This window comes from Eschrichtius robustus, chromosome 9 (assembly GCF_028021215.1).
Source record: "Eschrichtius robustus isolate mEscRob2 chromosome 9, mEscRob2.pri, whole genome shotgun sequence".
NCBI lineage: Eukaryota > Metazoa > Chordata > Mammalia > Artiodactyla > Eschrichtiidae > Eschrichtius > Eschrichtius robustus.
In genome coordinates this window covers 21875648-21892332 of record NC_090832.1, presented here as the reverse complement: position 1 = coordinate 21892332, position 16685 = coordinate 21875648, and the positions used below count along the sequence as shown (strand labels likewise).

The following is a 16685-nucleotide window of genomic DNA, read 5'->3' as shown; positions in this document are numbered from 1 at the left end:
CAGTACTGTTTACACCCTTTACCAAAGGGGAGACCGAGGCTCAAGAAGTTCAATAATACCCAAGGTGACCAGACTACCACGTGGATGGTCTGCAAGTTAATCTGAAGTATAAATGGCACAACTACATGAACAGGACCCACTACATAATTTGTGGGGTCCAGGGCAAAACAAAAGTGTGGAGCCCATTGTTCAAAAATTGTTACGAATTTCAAGATGGTGACAGCAGAGCATTAAGCCAACTGTGAGGCCCTTCTGAGCACAGGGCCCCATGTGTCTGCACCCATAAACCTTGCTCCATGTATAGATACAGCCCAGGTTCTATAAATTTGGGCTAGCTCTAAGGAGAACATTGAAAAGACTTTGATGAATCTTAAATTATGATTTTACCTTAAAAGATTGTCTTGAAGAATACTCTATTAAACCTGCAGTAAATGAAGAATTATATAATTATGTCTGTAGCTTCTAAAATTATGTCTGTAACTGAGCTAGAGGATGTTTCAGCACTGCTTCATATGGGATGCCTCCATCTGGTATTTGCCTGTGAATTAACACATTAACTCTCTAGCACCACCATACACATCACCAAGGAGAATTTGTTGAGTCCTGTTTTCAGAGCCCTGTTCTCTTCTAGACAAATGTCCTTTGTCATATTCCCTGGGACCTACAGCCTTTTCAGTGGGAAACTTGGCACTCCTCCTCAAGGGCACACCTTTGCACCCCGACTGCTGCTTGCTCCCACCTGGCACACAGTGGGGACTCAAGAAATGTTTGTTGAATAAATCAGTGAGTACATGAACTCCAGAACACTTCAGAATTCTAGATTCTCAGAAATGTAGCAAGAACCAGTCTCCATGCAATCAATACTCAGGAGATGTCCAAGGGGCCTTTAGATTGGCCCTAAAATGAGACAGTTAGATCTAAAGAGAGGGCTAGGTCTAAAGTCAGCATTTGAGCCAAAGGTCAAAACTACCCTTGAAAAGTCCTTCAGAAGCATCAGGTTGGAGGTACCATGTGAGACACACAGAATCCGCTGGGCAAGAAGCTGATGCACATCCTTTGTCTAACCCAACCTTGGGGCACAGGCTCATTGCAGAATCGTAAATTCCAGTAGGCTAACTGCACGTATGATGTGACTGTTTCTTAAGAGGTGAGTCAAAGCTTTCTCTGAAGGAAGTGTTTAATCATTTTATCCCTGCAGTGGCTTTTCTCCCCTTGGGAGAAATTGTAAAATTCGATTTCTGAGTTTTATAAGAGACTCAGTCTTGTGTTAAAACGTCACCAAAACTGATTTATCTTACATCTTGTAAAATTTCTATATCTCACACATTTTCTACACTGAGCATCAGTTGCTTTTATAGTCAGTGGGGAAAAAAAGAAAAAAATTTACACAGAGATTTCAAACTTGGATCATTTTTTTTGGTTCCGAGCACATTAACAGCTGTTCCCATCCACTGTAGCCTAGTCTTCAGAGCATGAGGGGAGCCTGGCATACAGGCTAAGAGCTAAACCGCTCAGGTGGGTATCTCCGCTTCTCCACTTATTGACCCTCTCAGGGCCTTGGTGTCTTCATCCGTAAAATGGTACTAATATAATCCCTTCCCCAAAGATTTGCTCCTATAAAACACTTAGCACCGTGCCTGTCACTAAGAATTCAATGTCGTTACCTATTAGCTGTTACTGCTTATGAGTCTGTGTCCTGTGTCTTTTGCGCTAATAGCCCAGCTGTCAAATAGCCTAGCTCCTTATTTAAATGTGAATAATAAAATCAGTTTTTCAATCCTCTTTCAAATAAACTAATCTTAAGAACTGAAAGGTTATCTGAGGTAAGATAGGTACATGTGTCTATCTAGGATAAACAAGGGTGACAGAGCCAAAAAAGGGAAGGATGATATTTCTCCCTTACTACAACTCCTCAAGGGCTCCAGTGACCACCGCAATTCATGGTTTATGTGATAGGATGAAATTTGGCCATGGGACAGAAAGAGCTACTGAGCTTGACAAGGGCAATTTTTCTTTACTTACTATTTATCATTTATACCTAGTCAACCAAAGTAGATTTCAGTGATACACATACCACTTGGAATCTGAATTTTTTCTTGCTTCCACTTTGTAGGTGGAAAGTCAGTTTTCTAATTATTCTCAATTCTCAAAGATACTGTGATAATAGATGCCTACTCTCCCCTGGAACCACTTGTCCACTGGCTTCAAGGCACTACACTTCTGTCTTTCTTCCATGTCTCCAGCCCATCTTTTTCAGCCTCTTTTTAACCTCATCCTCCTCGAACTACCCCTTAAATCTTGATCTTTTTCGGGGCTCTCTTATGGACATACTTCCTTCATACTGTGTACTCTACCTTAATCTGTTCTGATGGCCTCAACCACCATCTTTTTGCCAGTGAACCCAATATCTGTATTGCCACATCAGTCCTTTCTCTACAGTCCAAACCCATGTAACTGCCTTCAAGATATCTCCACTTGGATATCTTACAGATGCCTCAAACTCAACGTGTCCAAACTGAATTCATCATCCCCCCAAATCAGCTCTCTGACAGCATTCCCTATCTCAGGAAATGGCAACACTCTCCACCCAGTTAATCAAGCCAGGCATCTATGATTAATCCTTAACTCATCTCAGTTCCCTCATTGCCTAAATCCAATCAATCACCAAGTTCTCTTAATTCCATTTCCTAAATCAGTGCCTTTCACACTAATTTTACTGTAAATAAATGAAACATCTTTTGCATCATGACCCAACCAGCATGCACACACACACACACACACACATACACACACATACAAGTGAAACAGAAGTTTTGCAAAAAAAATTTTATCATCGTTATATGCAAGGCTTTCTGATATTTTCTATTATGTTTTCTTCTGTTGTTGCTTTTTAAAATGCTAGTAACCAGTGGGTTACTGGCAAGTGTTTAACAGCCAGCTCTCTGGAGGCGAGGCAAGGAGAGCCAGATATGTAGCATTTGGCAGTTTTTGGTATAAATACTCCCACCATGGTTGAATTTAAGCCACCAACTAACAAGCCTGCAAACATCCTAAAGATACCAGCTCTCCTGACCATATACAGCATGCAACTGCTTATGACCTACAGTTTTTGATGGACACTGGTCTAAATAGCTCTAAATCTACCAACTAATTTTCATTCCCAACGCTACCATTCCAGACCCGGCCACTGCCGTTTCTGATACAATTGTTTTCCAGGCCAGTCTGATCTGTTTCATATTTATTTAATACCCTTCAAAGACTTCCTGTTGTCCACACTAGGACAGAGTCTATAATTCTTACCATGGCTTAAAAAGCCACCCACAGCTTGGCACCTGCCTGTCCCTCACGCCCTCTCCCTTGACTTCAATAAGAATGGTTTCTTCTTGAACATCTGGGAATTCACCCTTGCTTTCATGTCTTTGACTAGAAAGTTCTTGCCTCCCATCTTTGTTCAACTAACTGTTACTCATCCTTCCCATCACAGCTTAAATGCTACGTTATTCATTTATTCCTTCTCCTACTATATAACAGGCATTGTGGTAAGCACTGAGGATACAATGATATGTAGAAATAGACTCAGTCCCTCACCTCACAGAACTTAGATATGCTAGAAGGGGAGAACCATTATGCAAATGAAGATATTCAAATTTAAGTACTAATAAAAGAAGAGCTTAAAAAATAAAAGAGATTCATGGTTCTATAAGAATGTATAAAATCTGACCTACTCTAGCAGATCAGGGAAAACTTTCCAATGTGATGGCTGGTTAGTTATAATAGTTGAGCTAAGCTATAAAATAGAAATATAACTTAATGAGTCTAAGGGGTGGATAACTAACAGCATAGGCAGAAACAGAAGCATGTGTAAATCCACATGGCAGGAAGGAACGTGGTAAAATCAAGGAAACAAATGAAAGCCAGTGTAAGAGGAGCAAGGTAGGAGGTGGGGGTATGAGACAGGTAGAAGCCAACTCTATGAAGGGCACTCTAGGCTTCATTAAAAATAGGGGTCTTTCGCAGATGTAGAGAATGGATGTGAGGACGTGGGGAGGGGGAAGGGTAAGCTGGGACGAAGTGAGAGAGTGGCATGGACATATATACACTACCAAATGTGAAATAGCTAGCTAGTGGGAAGCAGCCACATAGCACAGGGAGATCAGCTCGGTGCTTTGTGACCACCTAGAGGGGTGGGATAGGGAGGGTGGGAGGGAGATGCAAGAGGGAGGAGATATGGGGATGTATGTATATGTATAGTTGATTCACTTTGTTATACAGCAGAAACTAACACACCATTGTAAAGCAATTATACTCCAATAAAGATGTTAAAAAAAATTTTTTTTAATAAAAAAAGATAGGGGTCTTTGAAAAAGAGCAATGGAAGGCCAATAACATGTTTGAAGCTGGCATATAATGTGTCAGGTTTCTAGTTTGAAACACTCACTCTGGTGGTTGTGAGAATGAACTGGAAGGAGGCAAAAATAAATGCAGAGACAAACTAGAAACTATTACACTACTCTAGACAGAGATGATCACAAAAATTAAGATGTTGTTCATGGAGATGGGAAAAATTGACTTATTAGAGAGATGTGTGAGACGACCTTAACAAGACAAAGTAATGGACTGAATATATATATGTGGTGAAAGAGATGGACACAGCAAAGATGACCCCCAGGCTTGAGTTACAAAATTGAATGAATGATAGTACCATTGAATGAAATGGAATACCAGAGGAGGACCAAGCTTGTTGGAAAAAAGCATGACTTCGGCTGTAGCTGTATCGAGTTTGAGGTACCATTAAGATGTGTAAAATGAGATGTTCTGAGGACTATTTGATCAACTGTTCTGGAACAGAGGAGAAATCTGGATTAGGACATAGATCTGTGGAATATCTGTATAGGTGGTAGACATGCGGCATTGAACATGGAAGAACTCATCAACCAAGAAGACATAATATGAGAAGAGTGTTTAAAAGCCAATCCTTAAGGAAATTCAACGTTTAATGGCTGGAGTAAAGGGTGAACTTAGAAAGGAAACCAAGAAGTGCAGCCAAAAAGGTAGGAAGAAAACAGGAGAAACTGAGGTCGAAGAGCCAATATGTTTTGGTGAAGCATAAGAAAAGAAGCCAGACTGTTGGAGGAGGAGGAGTGCAGAGTACAGACCGGGAATCAATGAGTGTAGACTCACTGGAGAAGTTTGTCTTTGAAGAGAAGGAGAGGTATAGAGCAGTATCTGTGAAGTTGATGGAAACTTTTTGATTGTGTTTGAATGAAAAGCATTTGAGCATATTCATAAGCTGTGAAAAAACTGGTTTGAAAGGAAGGTGAACACTTATAAGAGAAAGAATGCCTAATGGTAAGTGTAAGGTTCACAAAAAAGCAGAGAATGATCCCTGTGCCCCCATGACACTCCTACACTTACCCTAATTCTGACTACACTTGTGTTTTCTCTGTGAATATCTGTATTCCTCGTTAGGCTACTGCGTGAGAACAAGAACCACCCTTGCCTCATTTGCTTCTGTATCCCTAGTGTGCAGCACAACTCAGACAGGAGGCATTAATAAATTTCATTCTTTTTTTTTTTTTTAATTATTTATTTATTTATTTATTTTTGGCTGTGTTGGGTCTTCGTTTCTGTGCGAGGGCTTTCTCTAGTTGTGGCGAGCGGGGGCCACTCTTCATCGCGGTGCGTGGGCCTCTCACCATCGCGGTCTCTCCCGTTGCAGAGAACAGGCTCCAGACGCGCAGGCTCAGTAATTGCGGTTCATGGGCCCAGCCGCTCCGAGGCATGCGGGATCCTCCCGGACCAGGGCCCGAACCCGCGTGCCCTGCATTGGCAGGCGGACTCTCAACCACTGCGCCACCAGGGAAGCCCAATAAATTTCATTCTTAATTGCACATTCAAGTGAATGAAATTGGAGGTACATTTAATAAAATAGTCAACCCCAGAAGTCTCATAATACTATAGCATATGCATATATATGTATGCACACACACTATGGTTATCAATTTCTTTAGACTAAAATTTAAATTGACATCATTACCTTAAGCGTAAGCTGTTTGGGCACTAAGATGAGAAGGTCTTAGAATGAGATAGAAATTGAAAGTCAACCAAGAACTGAGAACTCTCCACAAATAGATGAGCAAGGCCGTGAGTCATTTTTGTGCAGAAAATTGAGCCCTGATTATATCAAGGAAACAAATTGTGAAAGCACACAACCTGTTAAGACAAGTGGATGCATCATTCACACCAATCCAGGTGAAACCCCACATAACAGGACTTCTGTATCTGAGATGGTATGATGACCTACTAAGTCAAAACAACTTAAAAAGAAAAGAAAAGAAAAGAAAACCTTCTCTTTGTTTTTGGAGACAATATTAAATGCCTCATATAAAGAAGCAAGTCCATGCAGGAGAAAAGAAATCAGATGTGCGTTCCTTTCCCAGCTTTGCCATTTTAAAAGACAAGTTCTTTAATCTAGTCTCAGTTTCTTTATCTGTGAAATGGGGATAATCGTACTTCATAGGGTGCTTGAATAAGGTAAGGGGGATTATATACTCAGAATAGCTATCCACTTCCCTAACCTGAGAATTTTACATTTCCATTGTCAGTTCTGACATATTCTGACTATACTCTATAAACTCTGATTTTTACCTCAGTAGAATGAGGATGACATGCTATATCTGGGATTGCTGAGAAGACTAAATAAGATAATGTGCATGAAGGTCCTTTGTGAAATAAAAAGAACTACTTTTTTAAATTGAAGTATAGTTGACTTACAATATCATATTAGTTTCAGATGTACGACACAGTGATTCGATATTTTTATAGATTATACTCCATATAAAATTATTATAAAATAATGGCTATATTCCCTGTGTTGTACATTACATCCTTGTAGCTTATTTTATACCTAGTAGTTTGTACCTCTTAATCCCCTTCACCTATCTTGCCCCTCCCCTCACACTTCTCCCTTCTGGTAACCACTAGTTTATTCTCTGTAACTGTGAGTCTGTTTCTGTTTTATTAACTCATTTGTTGTATTTTTTAGATTGCACATATAAGTGATAACATGCAGTATTTGTCTTTCTCTAATTTATTTCACTAAGCATAATTCTCTCCAGGCCCATCCATGTTGTTGCAATGGCAAAATTTCATTTTTTTTATGGCTGAGTAATTTTTCATTGTGTATATATACCACATCTTTATCCATTCATCTGTTGATGAACACTTAAGATAGTTTTCATATCTTGGCTACTGCAAATAATGCTGCTATGGACATTGGAGTGAATATATCTTTATGAATTAGTGTTTTCATTTTTTTCAGGTATAATTCCAGGAGTGGAATTGCTGGATCATATTGTAGTTCTATTTTTAATTTCTTGAGGAACTGCCATACTGTTTTCCATAGTGGCTGCACCAACTTACATTCCCACCAACGCATATTACGGTTCCCTTTTCGTTACATCTTCACCAACACTTATTATTTCTTGACTTTTTGAGGGTAGCCATTCTGACAAGTATGAGATGATATCTCATTGTGGTTTTGACTTGCATTTCCCTGATGATTAGCGATGTTGAGCACCTCTTCATGCGCCTGTTGGCCATTATACAAAGAACTACTTAAATTAGGGAGCAGCAGACTACAGCCAGTGGGCCATATCCAGCCCACCCACTGTCTGTTTTTCTTTTTTTGTTCTTTTATGACCCAGCTAAGAATGGTTTTTACATTATTTAATGATTGGGAAAATATCAAAAGAAGATGAATATTTCAAGACGTGTGAAAATTATATGAAATTCAAACAAAATATGATGCATCAGAATCCTTTAGGGTAGTTCAACTTAACTTCTGTTGATTCTCACAAATGCTTCCTTTTTTTGTTTTTTGTTTTTAATTGTGACTAGCTTGGCTTCCTCTTTTGGTAAAAATCTTTTAGTTTGGACAATCAGTCAAGGTGACCTGGGTGGGCTTAATGAGTGCCTCTCCCCTCTACGGCAGTGTTTCTCAATCTTTTCTTTCATTATTGATTCCCTCCACCAAGGAAATTTTTAGATATTTTTTTCCTAATTTCCACCCCATGGAAATGTTTTATTGTGGTAAAATATGCATAGCACAACATAATATTTATCATTTTAAGCATTTATAAGGGTACAATTGAGTGTCATTGAATCCATTCACGGTGTTATATAAGCATCATCACTACCTATACCCAAAATATTATCATTATCCCCAACTTAAGCTCTGTACCATATATAATCATTCCCTATTCCCCACTCCCCCCAGGCCCTGGTAACCTCTATTACACATTTCATCTCTGTGAAGTATTCTAGGTATTCTAGTATCTTATATAAATGGAGTCATATAATATTTGTCCTTCTGTGTCTGGCTTATTTCACTTAGCGTTAAGTTTTCAAGGTCAGAATTCCGTTCCTCTTTATGGCTGAATATTGTCCCGTTGTACGTGTATACAGCATTCTGCTCATCCATTTATCAGCTGACAGACACTTGGGACGTTGCGGAGTATCAGAAGCAAACGGCGACTGGCCTTGCTGAAGAATGTTTGGAGTAGGGGGGTCTGTATTTGTAATATCAGCAGCTTTAAAATCTGACACGAGAGTGACTGCTGTCTCTGTCTCGTTTCCGATTCCACTGCAGGGTGTGTTGGGTGCATCACGTAACGGGGATGTGGGTGTACCCTTTCCTGGAACACATTGGCCCAGGAGCCAGAATCCTCTTCTTTGGGTCTACAACCATCTTAATGAACTTTTTGTACCTGCTGGGAGAAGTTCTGAACAGCTATATCTGGGATACACAGAGAAGTAAGTATTGTTTGGCGGAGCATAAAACAAAAGAATTGCTGCCTAAAAGAGTGTGTGCAGAGACGGATGGAAAATTCCACTGTAGCACAGGATCCCTTATGAAGAGTTTCATTTTTATAACTACCATATTAATGTGAGCTGCTGGCAGTTACCTGAAAGGTTTATTACTCACTTTGTCATATTAGCTAGTAAAACATCCAAATCTAAGACAAAAGAAGCATGTCTATAAAATTTTATAGGGAGAAATGTAGCGTTAGCAGAAAAAAAAAGTTTAGGAAGTTCACTCTGACTAACAAAACACTGCTGTAGCTAAAGGGACCCCCCGGTGAAATAGACAAATTATTAAATGTAACCAAACAGTCTCATTAGAAATCAGCCAGATCTCCACTTCTTACATCATCCTTCGCGTGGGCGCAGCAGCTTCCAAGAGGGCTTGCCACCACTCTGCCAGAACCCTCAGCAGTGCAGAATATCTCTGGCAAGTGTGATGAAGCAGTGACTGTCATATTCAAGACTTGAAGGTAGCAAAGAGGGACGGGCAGTAAAGGGTAATACTTCATTGCTGCAAAAACTCTCTTCACCTATGATTTGATTTCCCTTTTGTTTCTATTTATGGCAGAGCCTCCATCTTGGCAAGGCACGTAATCTTACCCCAGCTGTGCAAAACAAAATTTGTCCAAAGTGTATGTCAGATAACGTAAAAATAGGAAGGTGGAAAAAACGACAGCACAGATAATGTAGTGATTTGAGTCCTGCATGAAAATACATCCAAAGGCAAGATGGTTTGGGGATTTTAGAGACCTCTGGGTATCGCCTCCAATACAGTCACGACATTGTAGACATCACCTGCAAATGATCTCTGTTCCACAAACATTGAGCACCCTCCTTTGTGCCAAATACTATGCCAGGAAGTTGATCTAATTAGACAAATAAAACACAGTCATTGCATGTTATTGAATTGGACTTCTGCGCATGGATCTTCTAGGACTGTATGCGTCAAGGTGTTAGCCAATGTTAAATGGCCCAGAGGAATTTGAGGGTTTCCTTTCTCAGTAGCTGGCTTGATCTTAGGCAGTGGTCTATTAGAAAAAGTGTTAAATATTTTTACCAATTCCGGCTACAGCTTGGGGGACCAGAAATTAATCTTTTAATAATTTTCTTCTCTGTTCAATAGGGATTGTAATCTTTCTCTATTAGATAACTTATAAAAATATTTAGTTAACTTACAAGAATATTTTCAAAACAAAATATAAACTTTTCTCAGCTTCTTGGGAGAACGGCTATATTTAAATTTAAGCTAATGTATCCAATCTATGTTATTCAGGAAGTACTTATGACTCCTGTTTCCCCTTGATTAGCTCGATTCCAAAGTTCATTTGGCCGTTGTTTTACTACTTTTAAGAGAAGATTGCCTGAAAACCAGGAGAGAAAAAATCCAGTCTAGATTAATAGAATATTGCTGTTTAGCAGCTTTGAGTTAGACATTAAAAATGAATAGTGAAGCTAAGGTTTTTGTTTCTTGTTTTTAATGATCTGTCCAATTTAATTTGTGCCATTCTCTTAATAACATGAGTTAAGGTTGACTAACATTTTGTAACTCATTTCAGAGGTAGAGATTAATTTTATCTACATGGAACCATCTAGTTAATTCCCCAGAGGCAGATGTTTTGTGTCAAGTGCATCTTTTTTGTTTATGAGAGTGATTGCAAACTGATGGCCTCCTCCAAATTTTACCTGCCAAAAAGTTTTGTTAGGCCTACATAGGATTTTTGTTTTTGAACCAACATATAAAAATTGGGAGATTTCACATAAAGGACAGATTTCTCAGCTAATCAAGTATTTTAACATCTGGCAACACCAAGCCCACTATCCTCTTCTGGCAACAATGGATTAGAAATGAGTATCAGTTGCCCCCGTAATATGGCCCTTTAATTTTCCCTAGTTCTCACCAGGCCATTTTGCTCCCTCACAGCGGCTTGGTTCTGTAGGTAGTTGAGTTTGAAACTGTTGATTAAAAGCAGTCGTTTCTGTGTGTGCATGTGTGTGTGTATGTATTAGAAGGAATTGAATACAATCAAGTACAGTATTACAATCCTGAGTACATTTATTACACCCCAAATAAAACCCCCCAAGGAGCAGGAATACCACATTTGAGCCCCCTTCCTTGGATCCATCTTTACAGATTTTTAATGGCTCAGCTTCCTTCACTTGGTTATGTTGGCTTCAACTTCAAAATAAAAATCACATTATTACAGAATCTTAGAATCAAAAATTAGATTAGAAACCATCTATGCCAATTTTTTTTTTTTTTACTAAGAGGCAGCTGAGGCCCAGCAATAAGTGACCCACCAAAATAAGTGGTTGTGGCTTCCCTGGTGGCGCAGTGGTTGAGAATCTGCCTGTCAATGCAGGGGACACGGGTTCGAGCCCTGGTCTGGGAAGATCCCACATGCCGCGGAGCAACTGGGCCCGTGAGCCACAATTACTGAGCTTGCGCGTCTGGAGCCTCTGCTCCGCAACAAGAGAGGCCGCGATAGTGAGAGGCCCGCGCACCGCGATGAAAAGTGGCCCCCGCTTGCCACAACTAGAGAAAGCCCTCGCACAGAAACGAAGACCCAACACAGCCATAAATAAATTAATTAATTAATTTAAAAAAATAAATAAGTGGTTGCAAAGTCAACACCTTCTGACTGATGTTCAATCCTCTGTTATTTCTAGTAAACCATCAGAATGTCACCATTGGAAACCCAGACACATGAGAGCTCAGAAATTTTATGCAGAATCATGGATCTAGCTTATAAAATAACAAAACAGATAAGCCTGATATGAACTATGAACAAAAAGCCCTTAAAATAGGCTAAATTAACAATGAAGCATTTGCTCTTTTTAAAAGAAAGTAACTCGGACTTCCCTGGTGGTGCAGTGGTTAAGAATCCACCTGCCAATGCAGAGGACACGGGTTCGAGCCCTGGTCCAGGAAGATCCCACATGCCGCAGAGCAACTAAGCCCGTGAGCCGCATCTATCGAGCCTGCACTCTAGAGCCCACGAGCCACAACTACTGAGCCTGTGTGCCCTAGAGCCCACGCGCCACAACTACTGAGCCTGTGTGCCCTAGAGCCCACACGCCACAACTACTAAGCCCACGTGCTGCAACTACTGAAGCCCACACACCTAGAGCTCATGCTCTGCAACAAGAGAAGCCACCACAATGAGAAGCCCACGCACCGCAACGAAGAGTAGCCCCCGCTCACTGCAGCTAGAGAAAAGCCCACACACAGCAACGAAGACCCAACACAGCCAAAATAAATAAATATTTTTTTAAAAAATAAATAAGGGCTTCCCTGGTGGCGCAGTGGTTGAGAATCTGCCTGCCAATGCAGGCGACACGGGTTCGAGCCCTGGTCTGGGAAGATCCCACATGCCGCGGAGCGACTAGGCCCGTGAGCCACACCTACTGAGCCTGCGCGTCTGGAGCCTGTGCTCCGCAACAAGAGAGACCGCGATAGTGACAGGCCCACGCACCGCGATGAAGAGTGGCCCCCACTTGCCACAACTAGAGAAAGCCCTCACACAGAAACGAAGACCCAACACAGCCAGAAAGAAAGAAAGAAGGAAAGAAAGAAAGAAAAAAGAAAAGAAAAGAAAAGAAAAGAAAAGAAAAGAAACTCAAGGTGGCTTTGTGGATGTTACATTGGTTTGCTAGGGAAGCTACAACAAAGGACCACTAAAGAGCTTAAACAATAGAAATGTAATGTCCCACAGTTCTGGAGGTCTGAAGTCCAAAATCGGGAGATTGGCAGGATTGGTTGCTTCTGAGGACTGTGAGGGAGGGATCTGGCCCAGGCCTCTCTCCTTGGTTTGTAGATGACCGGCTTCATGTTTACATGGCATTCTCCCCTATACGTGAGGCTATCTCCACATTTCCCCTTTTTGTAAAGACATCAGCCATATTTGATTAGGGCTCACCCTAATTTTAACTTGGAAAAGACCCTATTCCCAAATACAATCACATTCTGAGGTAAGAGGGGTTATGTTTGAAGAGACACAATTCGGCCCATAACATTCTACCTCTGCCCCCCAAAATTCATGTCCTTCATTCATGCAAAGTACATTCCCAACAACCCCCAAAGTATTTCCAGCATCAACTCTTATGTCCAAAATCTCATCTTAAATATCATCTAAATCAGGTATGGGTAAGACCCAGGGTATGATTCATGCTGAAGCAAAATTGCTCTCCAGTTGTGAACCTGTGAAACCAGACAGGAATTTATCTACTTCCAAAACACAGTGGTAGAACAGGCATAGAACATACATTCCCCTTTCCAAAAAACAGAATCATAGGGAGAAAAGGGTCACAGTTCTCAACCAAGTTTGAAAGCTAGCAGGACAAATTCCGTTCGAGTTTAAGGCTTGAGAATAATCCTCTTTGGCCGAATGCCATATCCTCAGGACTCCTCAGGAAGGGGGGTGTGGCCCCACCCTCTTGGCGCTGGGTGGCGGCCCTCTGGGGCCAAGGAGCAGCCAGCCCCTGGGCCACCTTCAGATTCATTCTTCCTTTATTTCATCCTGTCTCTGTCTCTTTCAGTCCAGGCTGGCTGTGTTTCTGCTGGTACAGAATTCTCCCGTGTAATTCGTGGGGTTCCAAGTCATCAGATGAGAGGTCTCCCACAGGTCCTTCCTGGCTTCTACTGAGATGGTTCCTTGGATCCATGAGTCACATGCCTCATCTCTTTAGCAAATGGTTGTGCAGACACACCCTTGGCCTCCTGTCACATTCTGAGGCCCTGGGCATCAGGACTTCAACACATGAATTTGAGGGAGACACAGTTCAGCCTATAATTGCTGAAATATTCTGTGCTTAAGCTAAAAATTTATTCTAATTCTAGTGTGTCTGACTGGGATGACCAGTCTTATTAAAGTCAAATTTTATACGACGAGAAATGCAAGTGTCCAAAAGTGAAAGGTTGGGGTGAGGGCGGAGAAAACAGGTAAAAGAGGAGAAGGGAGAGGAGGTCGGAGCCAGGCCCACGTGACAGAAACCTCTGCCTTTGTTCTCCCCCAGACTTCCATCCAGCTCATGTCCCACGCAGGCCTCCAGGGTTCCAGCGCCGCCCGGCAGGCCCCTCTCCCAGCATGGGGGAACCGCATGTGACTGACTCTCTCAGGGTCAATCAGCTCTTCCTCTACGTTTCTGAAAGAGCATCCTGCCTCAGCTTTGTGACAGGTTTCTTTCTGCTAGTTGTGTGGAAATTATACCTCTGGTTCTTCCAAATATTATTTACAGCTGTCTAGTTTTTTCCGTCCACCTCAAAGCTGCCAAACTAAAGTAGGTGGGGAGCCATTTTCCCTGTCTGGGTCAATGAACACCCCCTGTTCTCCACCCCCGCTTTTTAAGATTCCACTATTGCTGCCAACTCAACCCATCTGCAGGAGAACACTTAGGAGAAAAGAGACTTTGAAAAGAAAAGCAAGCAGTTATTAGCTTCTCCACAGGAGAGGGAACATGGGACAGAGCTGGGACCCAAGTCATGTGTGCTGTTTGAACAGAATCTATGTTGCGTTTTTCTGCCTTTGCCTTGGTTACCCAACAACTAAGCCATCCCCTGCCTTCTCCCCCTCAACCCTATTCCTCCTCCCTTCAGACGTCCTTACTCTTCAATCTGAAGTTTTCCTTAACATGATTTCTGAGAAGTACTTTGGAAAAAGTGTTACAGATCTCTGCCAGTTCCTTAGTCATGAAAACCAAACGTAAAAGACTGTCTAAGGACACCTGTTCTGAGAGTGTTACCCGCATTCTGCTGCTACCACCCTGATCACACAAACACATGGTGCTAGGAGCTGGGAGCTGGGGGAAGGCGCAGGGGTGTCTCTCCTACTCTAAGCCCTATTGTGACAACCCTCCACGTTTCATCCTACTGCTTTCCCACTAGTTCGGCCTTCTCTATGTTCACCGTTTATTAATTTATTCCATAAAGATTAATTGAACTCCTACTCTCAGACAGACACTGTGTTAGGTGCTTGGGATATAATCAGGAACAAAACAGTTAAGGGCTCTACCTTCAGAGAATTTGCAGCTTATAAGAGAATACCAACAAAACCTGCAATGCAGTATCTGGGGTTCTTTTGTTCCAGCAAAAAGGCTCTGAGAATTTGGTGTTAGGAGAAAGGTGTTTACATAGAAGCAAAAGAAAAAAGAAGTGGGGAGCATTTGCCAGATTTAACTTTAATTTATGAGAGTGACTTAAACATTTTCATCTCCGGGAAAATGAAATATCACTAACTATTCATTACAGACAACAGGCAAGGTCTTACCAGTCCAGTACGTATGAGTCTTTCAGGAAGAAAAACATAGTTCTACCAGGCCTGGGTAGAACAGAGGGAGAACTTGAGTTTAAGTACACGTGGGTCTGGAAATAAATAGTTCTTGTGGCTAATAAGCTCTCTATGGGCCTTAAAAACAAAACAAAACAAATAAACAAAAAAGATTTGCTTTTGAAAATCCAGAGTCCTTGCCTTGGGAAGGGACAGGAGTAAAATAAAAATAAATGAGGTCTCTTTGAAACTCATCAGCTCCACACCTCCTGTTGCTAGAAGCTGTTTACAAGGCAGTCCGGTTGGGATTTCTGTGCAAACTCAACGAGTCAAGAACTAACTTGCGTCCCTCACTCCCAGAGGCCTTAAGAGCTGGGTGTGTCTCAGAGAAGTTATGTCCCGATTTGGGGGGAAGGGGAGGGAGGGAGGTCACTGAGGAAGTTTCTGGAGAAAGTTGTAAATGACTTTTCTTCTTAGCGAGGAGAAAAGGGGTGGGCATGAAGGGTTTGTGGGGAGAAGTGTGGAGAGATGAGAGTGGCAAACCTGCTCCTAGTTTAATCTGGTGTCCAAATAAAGAACTTTGCCTGTATTTCTAGGTATGGAAGAAGAGAAAGAGAAGCCTAAATTGGAATGAGATCTAAGTCTAAACGGAAGAGCAGGATGGAGCCACCAATGAAGACTCATTACCCCCGGGCGTTGGTAACACAGGAGAGGAAGCTTCAAAGAAACCATTGGAATCCGCCTTCACCTCCCTGCCCCAGAGAGAGGGAACACCTTTTATGCAGAAATATATATATAAGAATAAAATACAGATATTTCCAAAATAACTTGCCCTCAACTGTGTTTTAAAGAATTCTTTCCAAATTCATTATTGATAATAACATCTTTTTTTCTTTTTTTTTTTTACCTCTTCTAATTTTTAAAACTAAAATTGGTCATTGGATTTTAATTTTTGCAATTGTAATTCCATTTAATCAAGGAAGAATAGAATCCTATTGTGTTTCTTGTTGAGAAATATGTGAAAGTCAAAGGAGCAGATGTGAGGCATAGCATTCATGTATTTATTTAGTCCTTACAGGAGGCTGAAGAATGTAAGCATAAGCCTGGAGGAAACGAGATGGATGTTCCCTATTGCAATAATGTCACAGTTGTCTCCAACAGGCAATATGAGTAATAATTGCATTGATTTAGTTAAAACCCTGAGTGTATTTGGATCTCATGATTTAATTTTGTGAAACATTTCCTAGATGCAAACTATAACTTTAATAAAGTGCAAGCAACTCCTAGCCTAATGCCTGCATGGTGCGTCTCAAACCCCTAACAACACTGGTGTTTCCTTTCTTATTTTGTTTCTATCACCTGTTGAAAATGGGTTTACTGAGCCTGGTTCTTGCAATTTTTTTATTTTAAAAATATGTATCTTTTTGATAAATCCAAAAAGAATAATCTTGTTGAAAAAAAAAAGCTAACTTACAAAGTCTTTGACCACAATGATTTTTAAATAATACTAATGCCAAATATGTAGTAGAAAACACATAAAAATAAATATTAGAGAAA

The 16685-nt window shown here is 41.0% G+C and overlaps 1 protein-coding gene across 1 annotated transcript in view; it reads left to right on the top strand.

Annotated features, from left to right (window-relative positions):
* The window catches only part of AIG1 (androgen induced 1), a 230374-nt gene extending 213946 nt beyond the window's left edge, over positions 1 to 16428 (top strand). Inside the window, 2 exon segments of the mRNA XM_068550808.1 lie at positions 8651 to 8814; positions 15725 to 16428. Coding sequence (XP_068406909.1) covers positions 8651 to 8814; positions 15725 to 15762 — 202 coding nt within the window. The 3' untranslated portion in view covers positions 15763 to 16428.
* Positions 16429 to 16685: the final 257 nt, after the last annotated feature.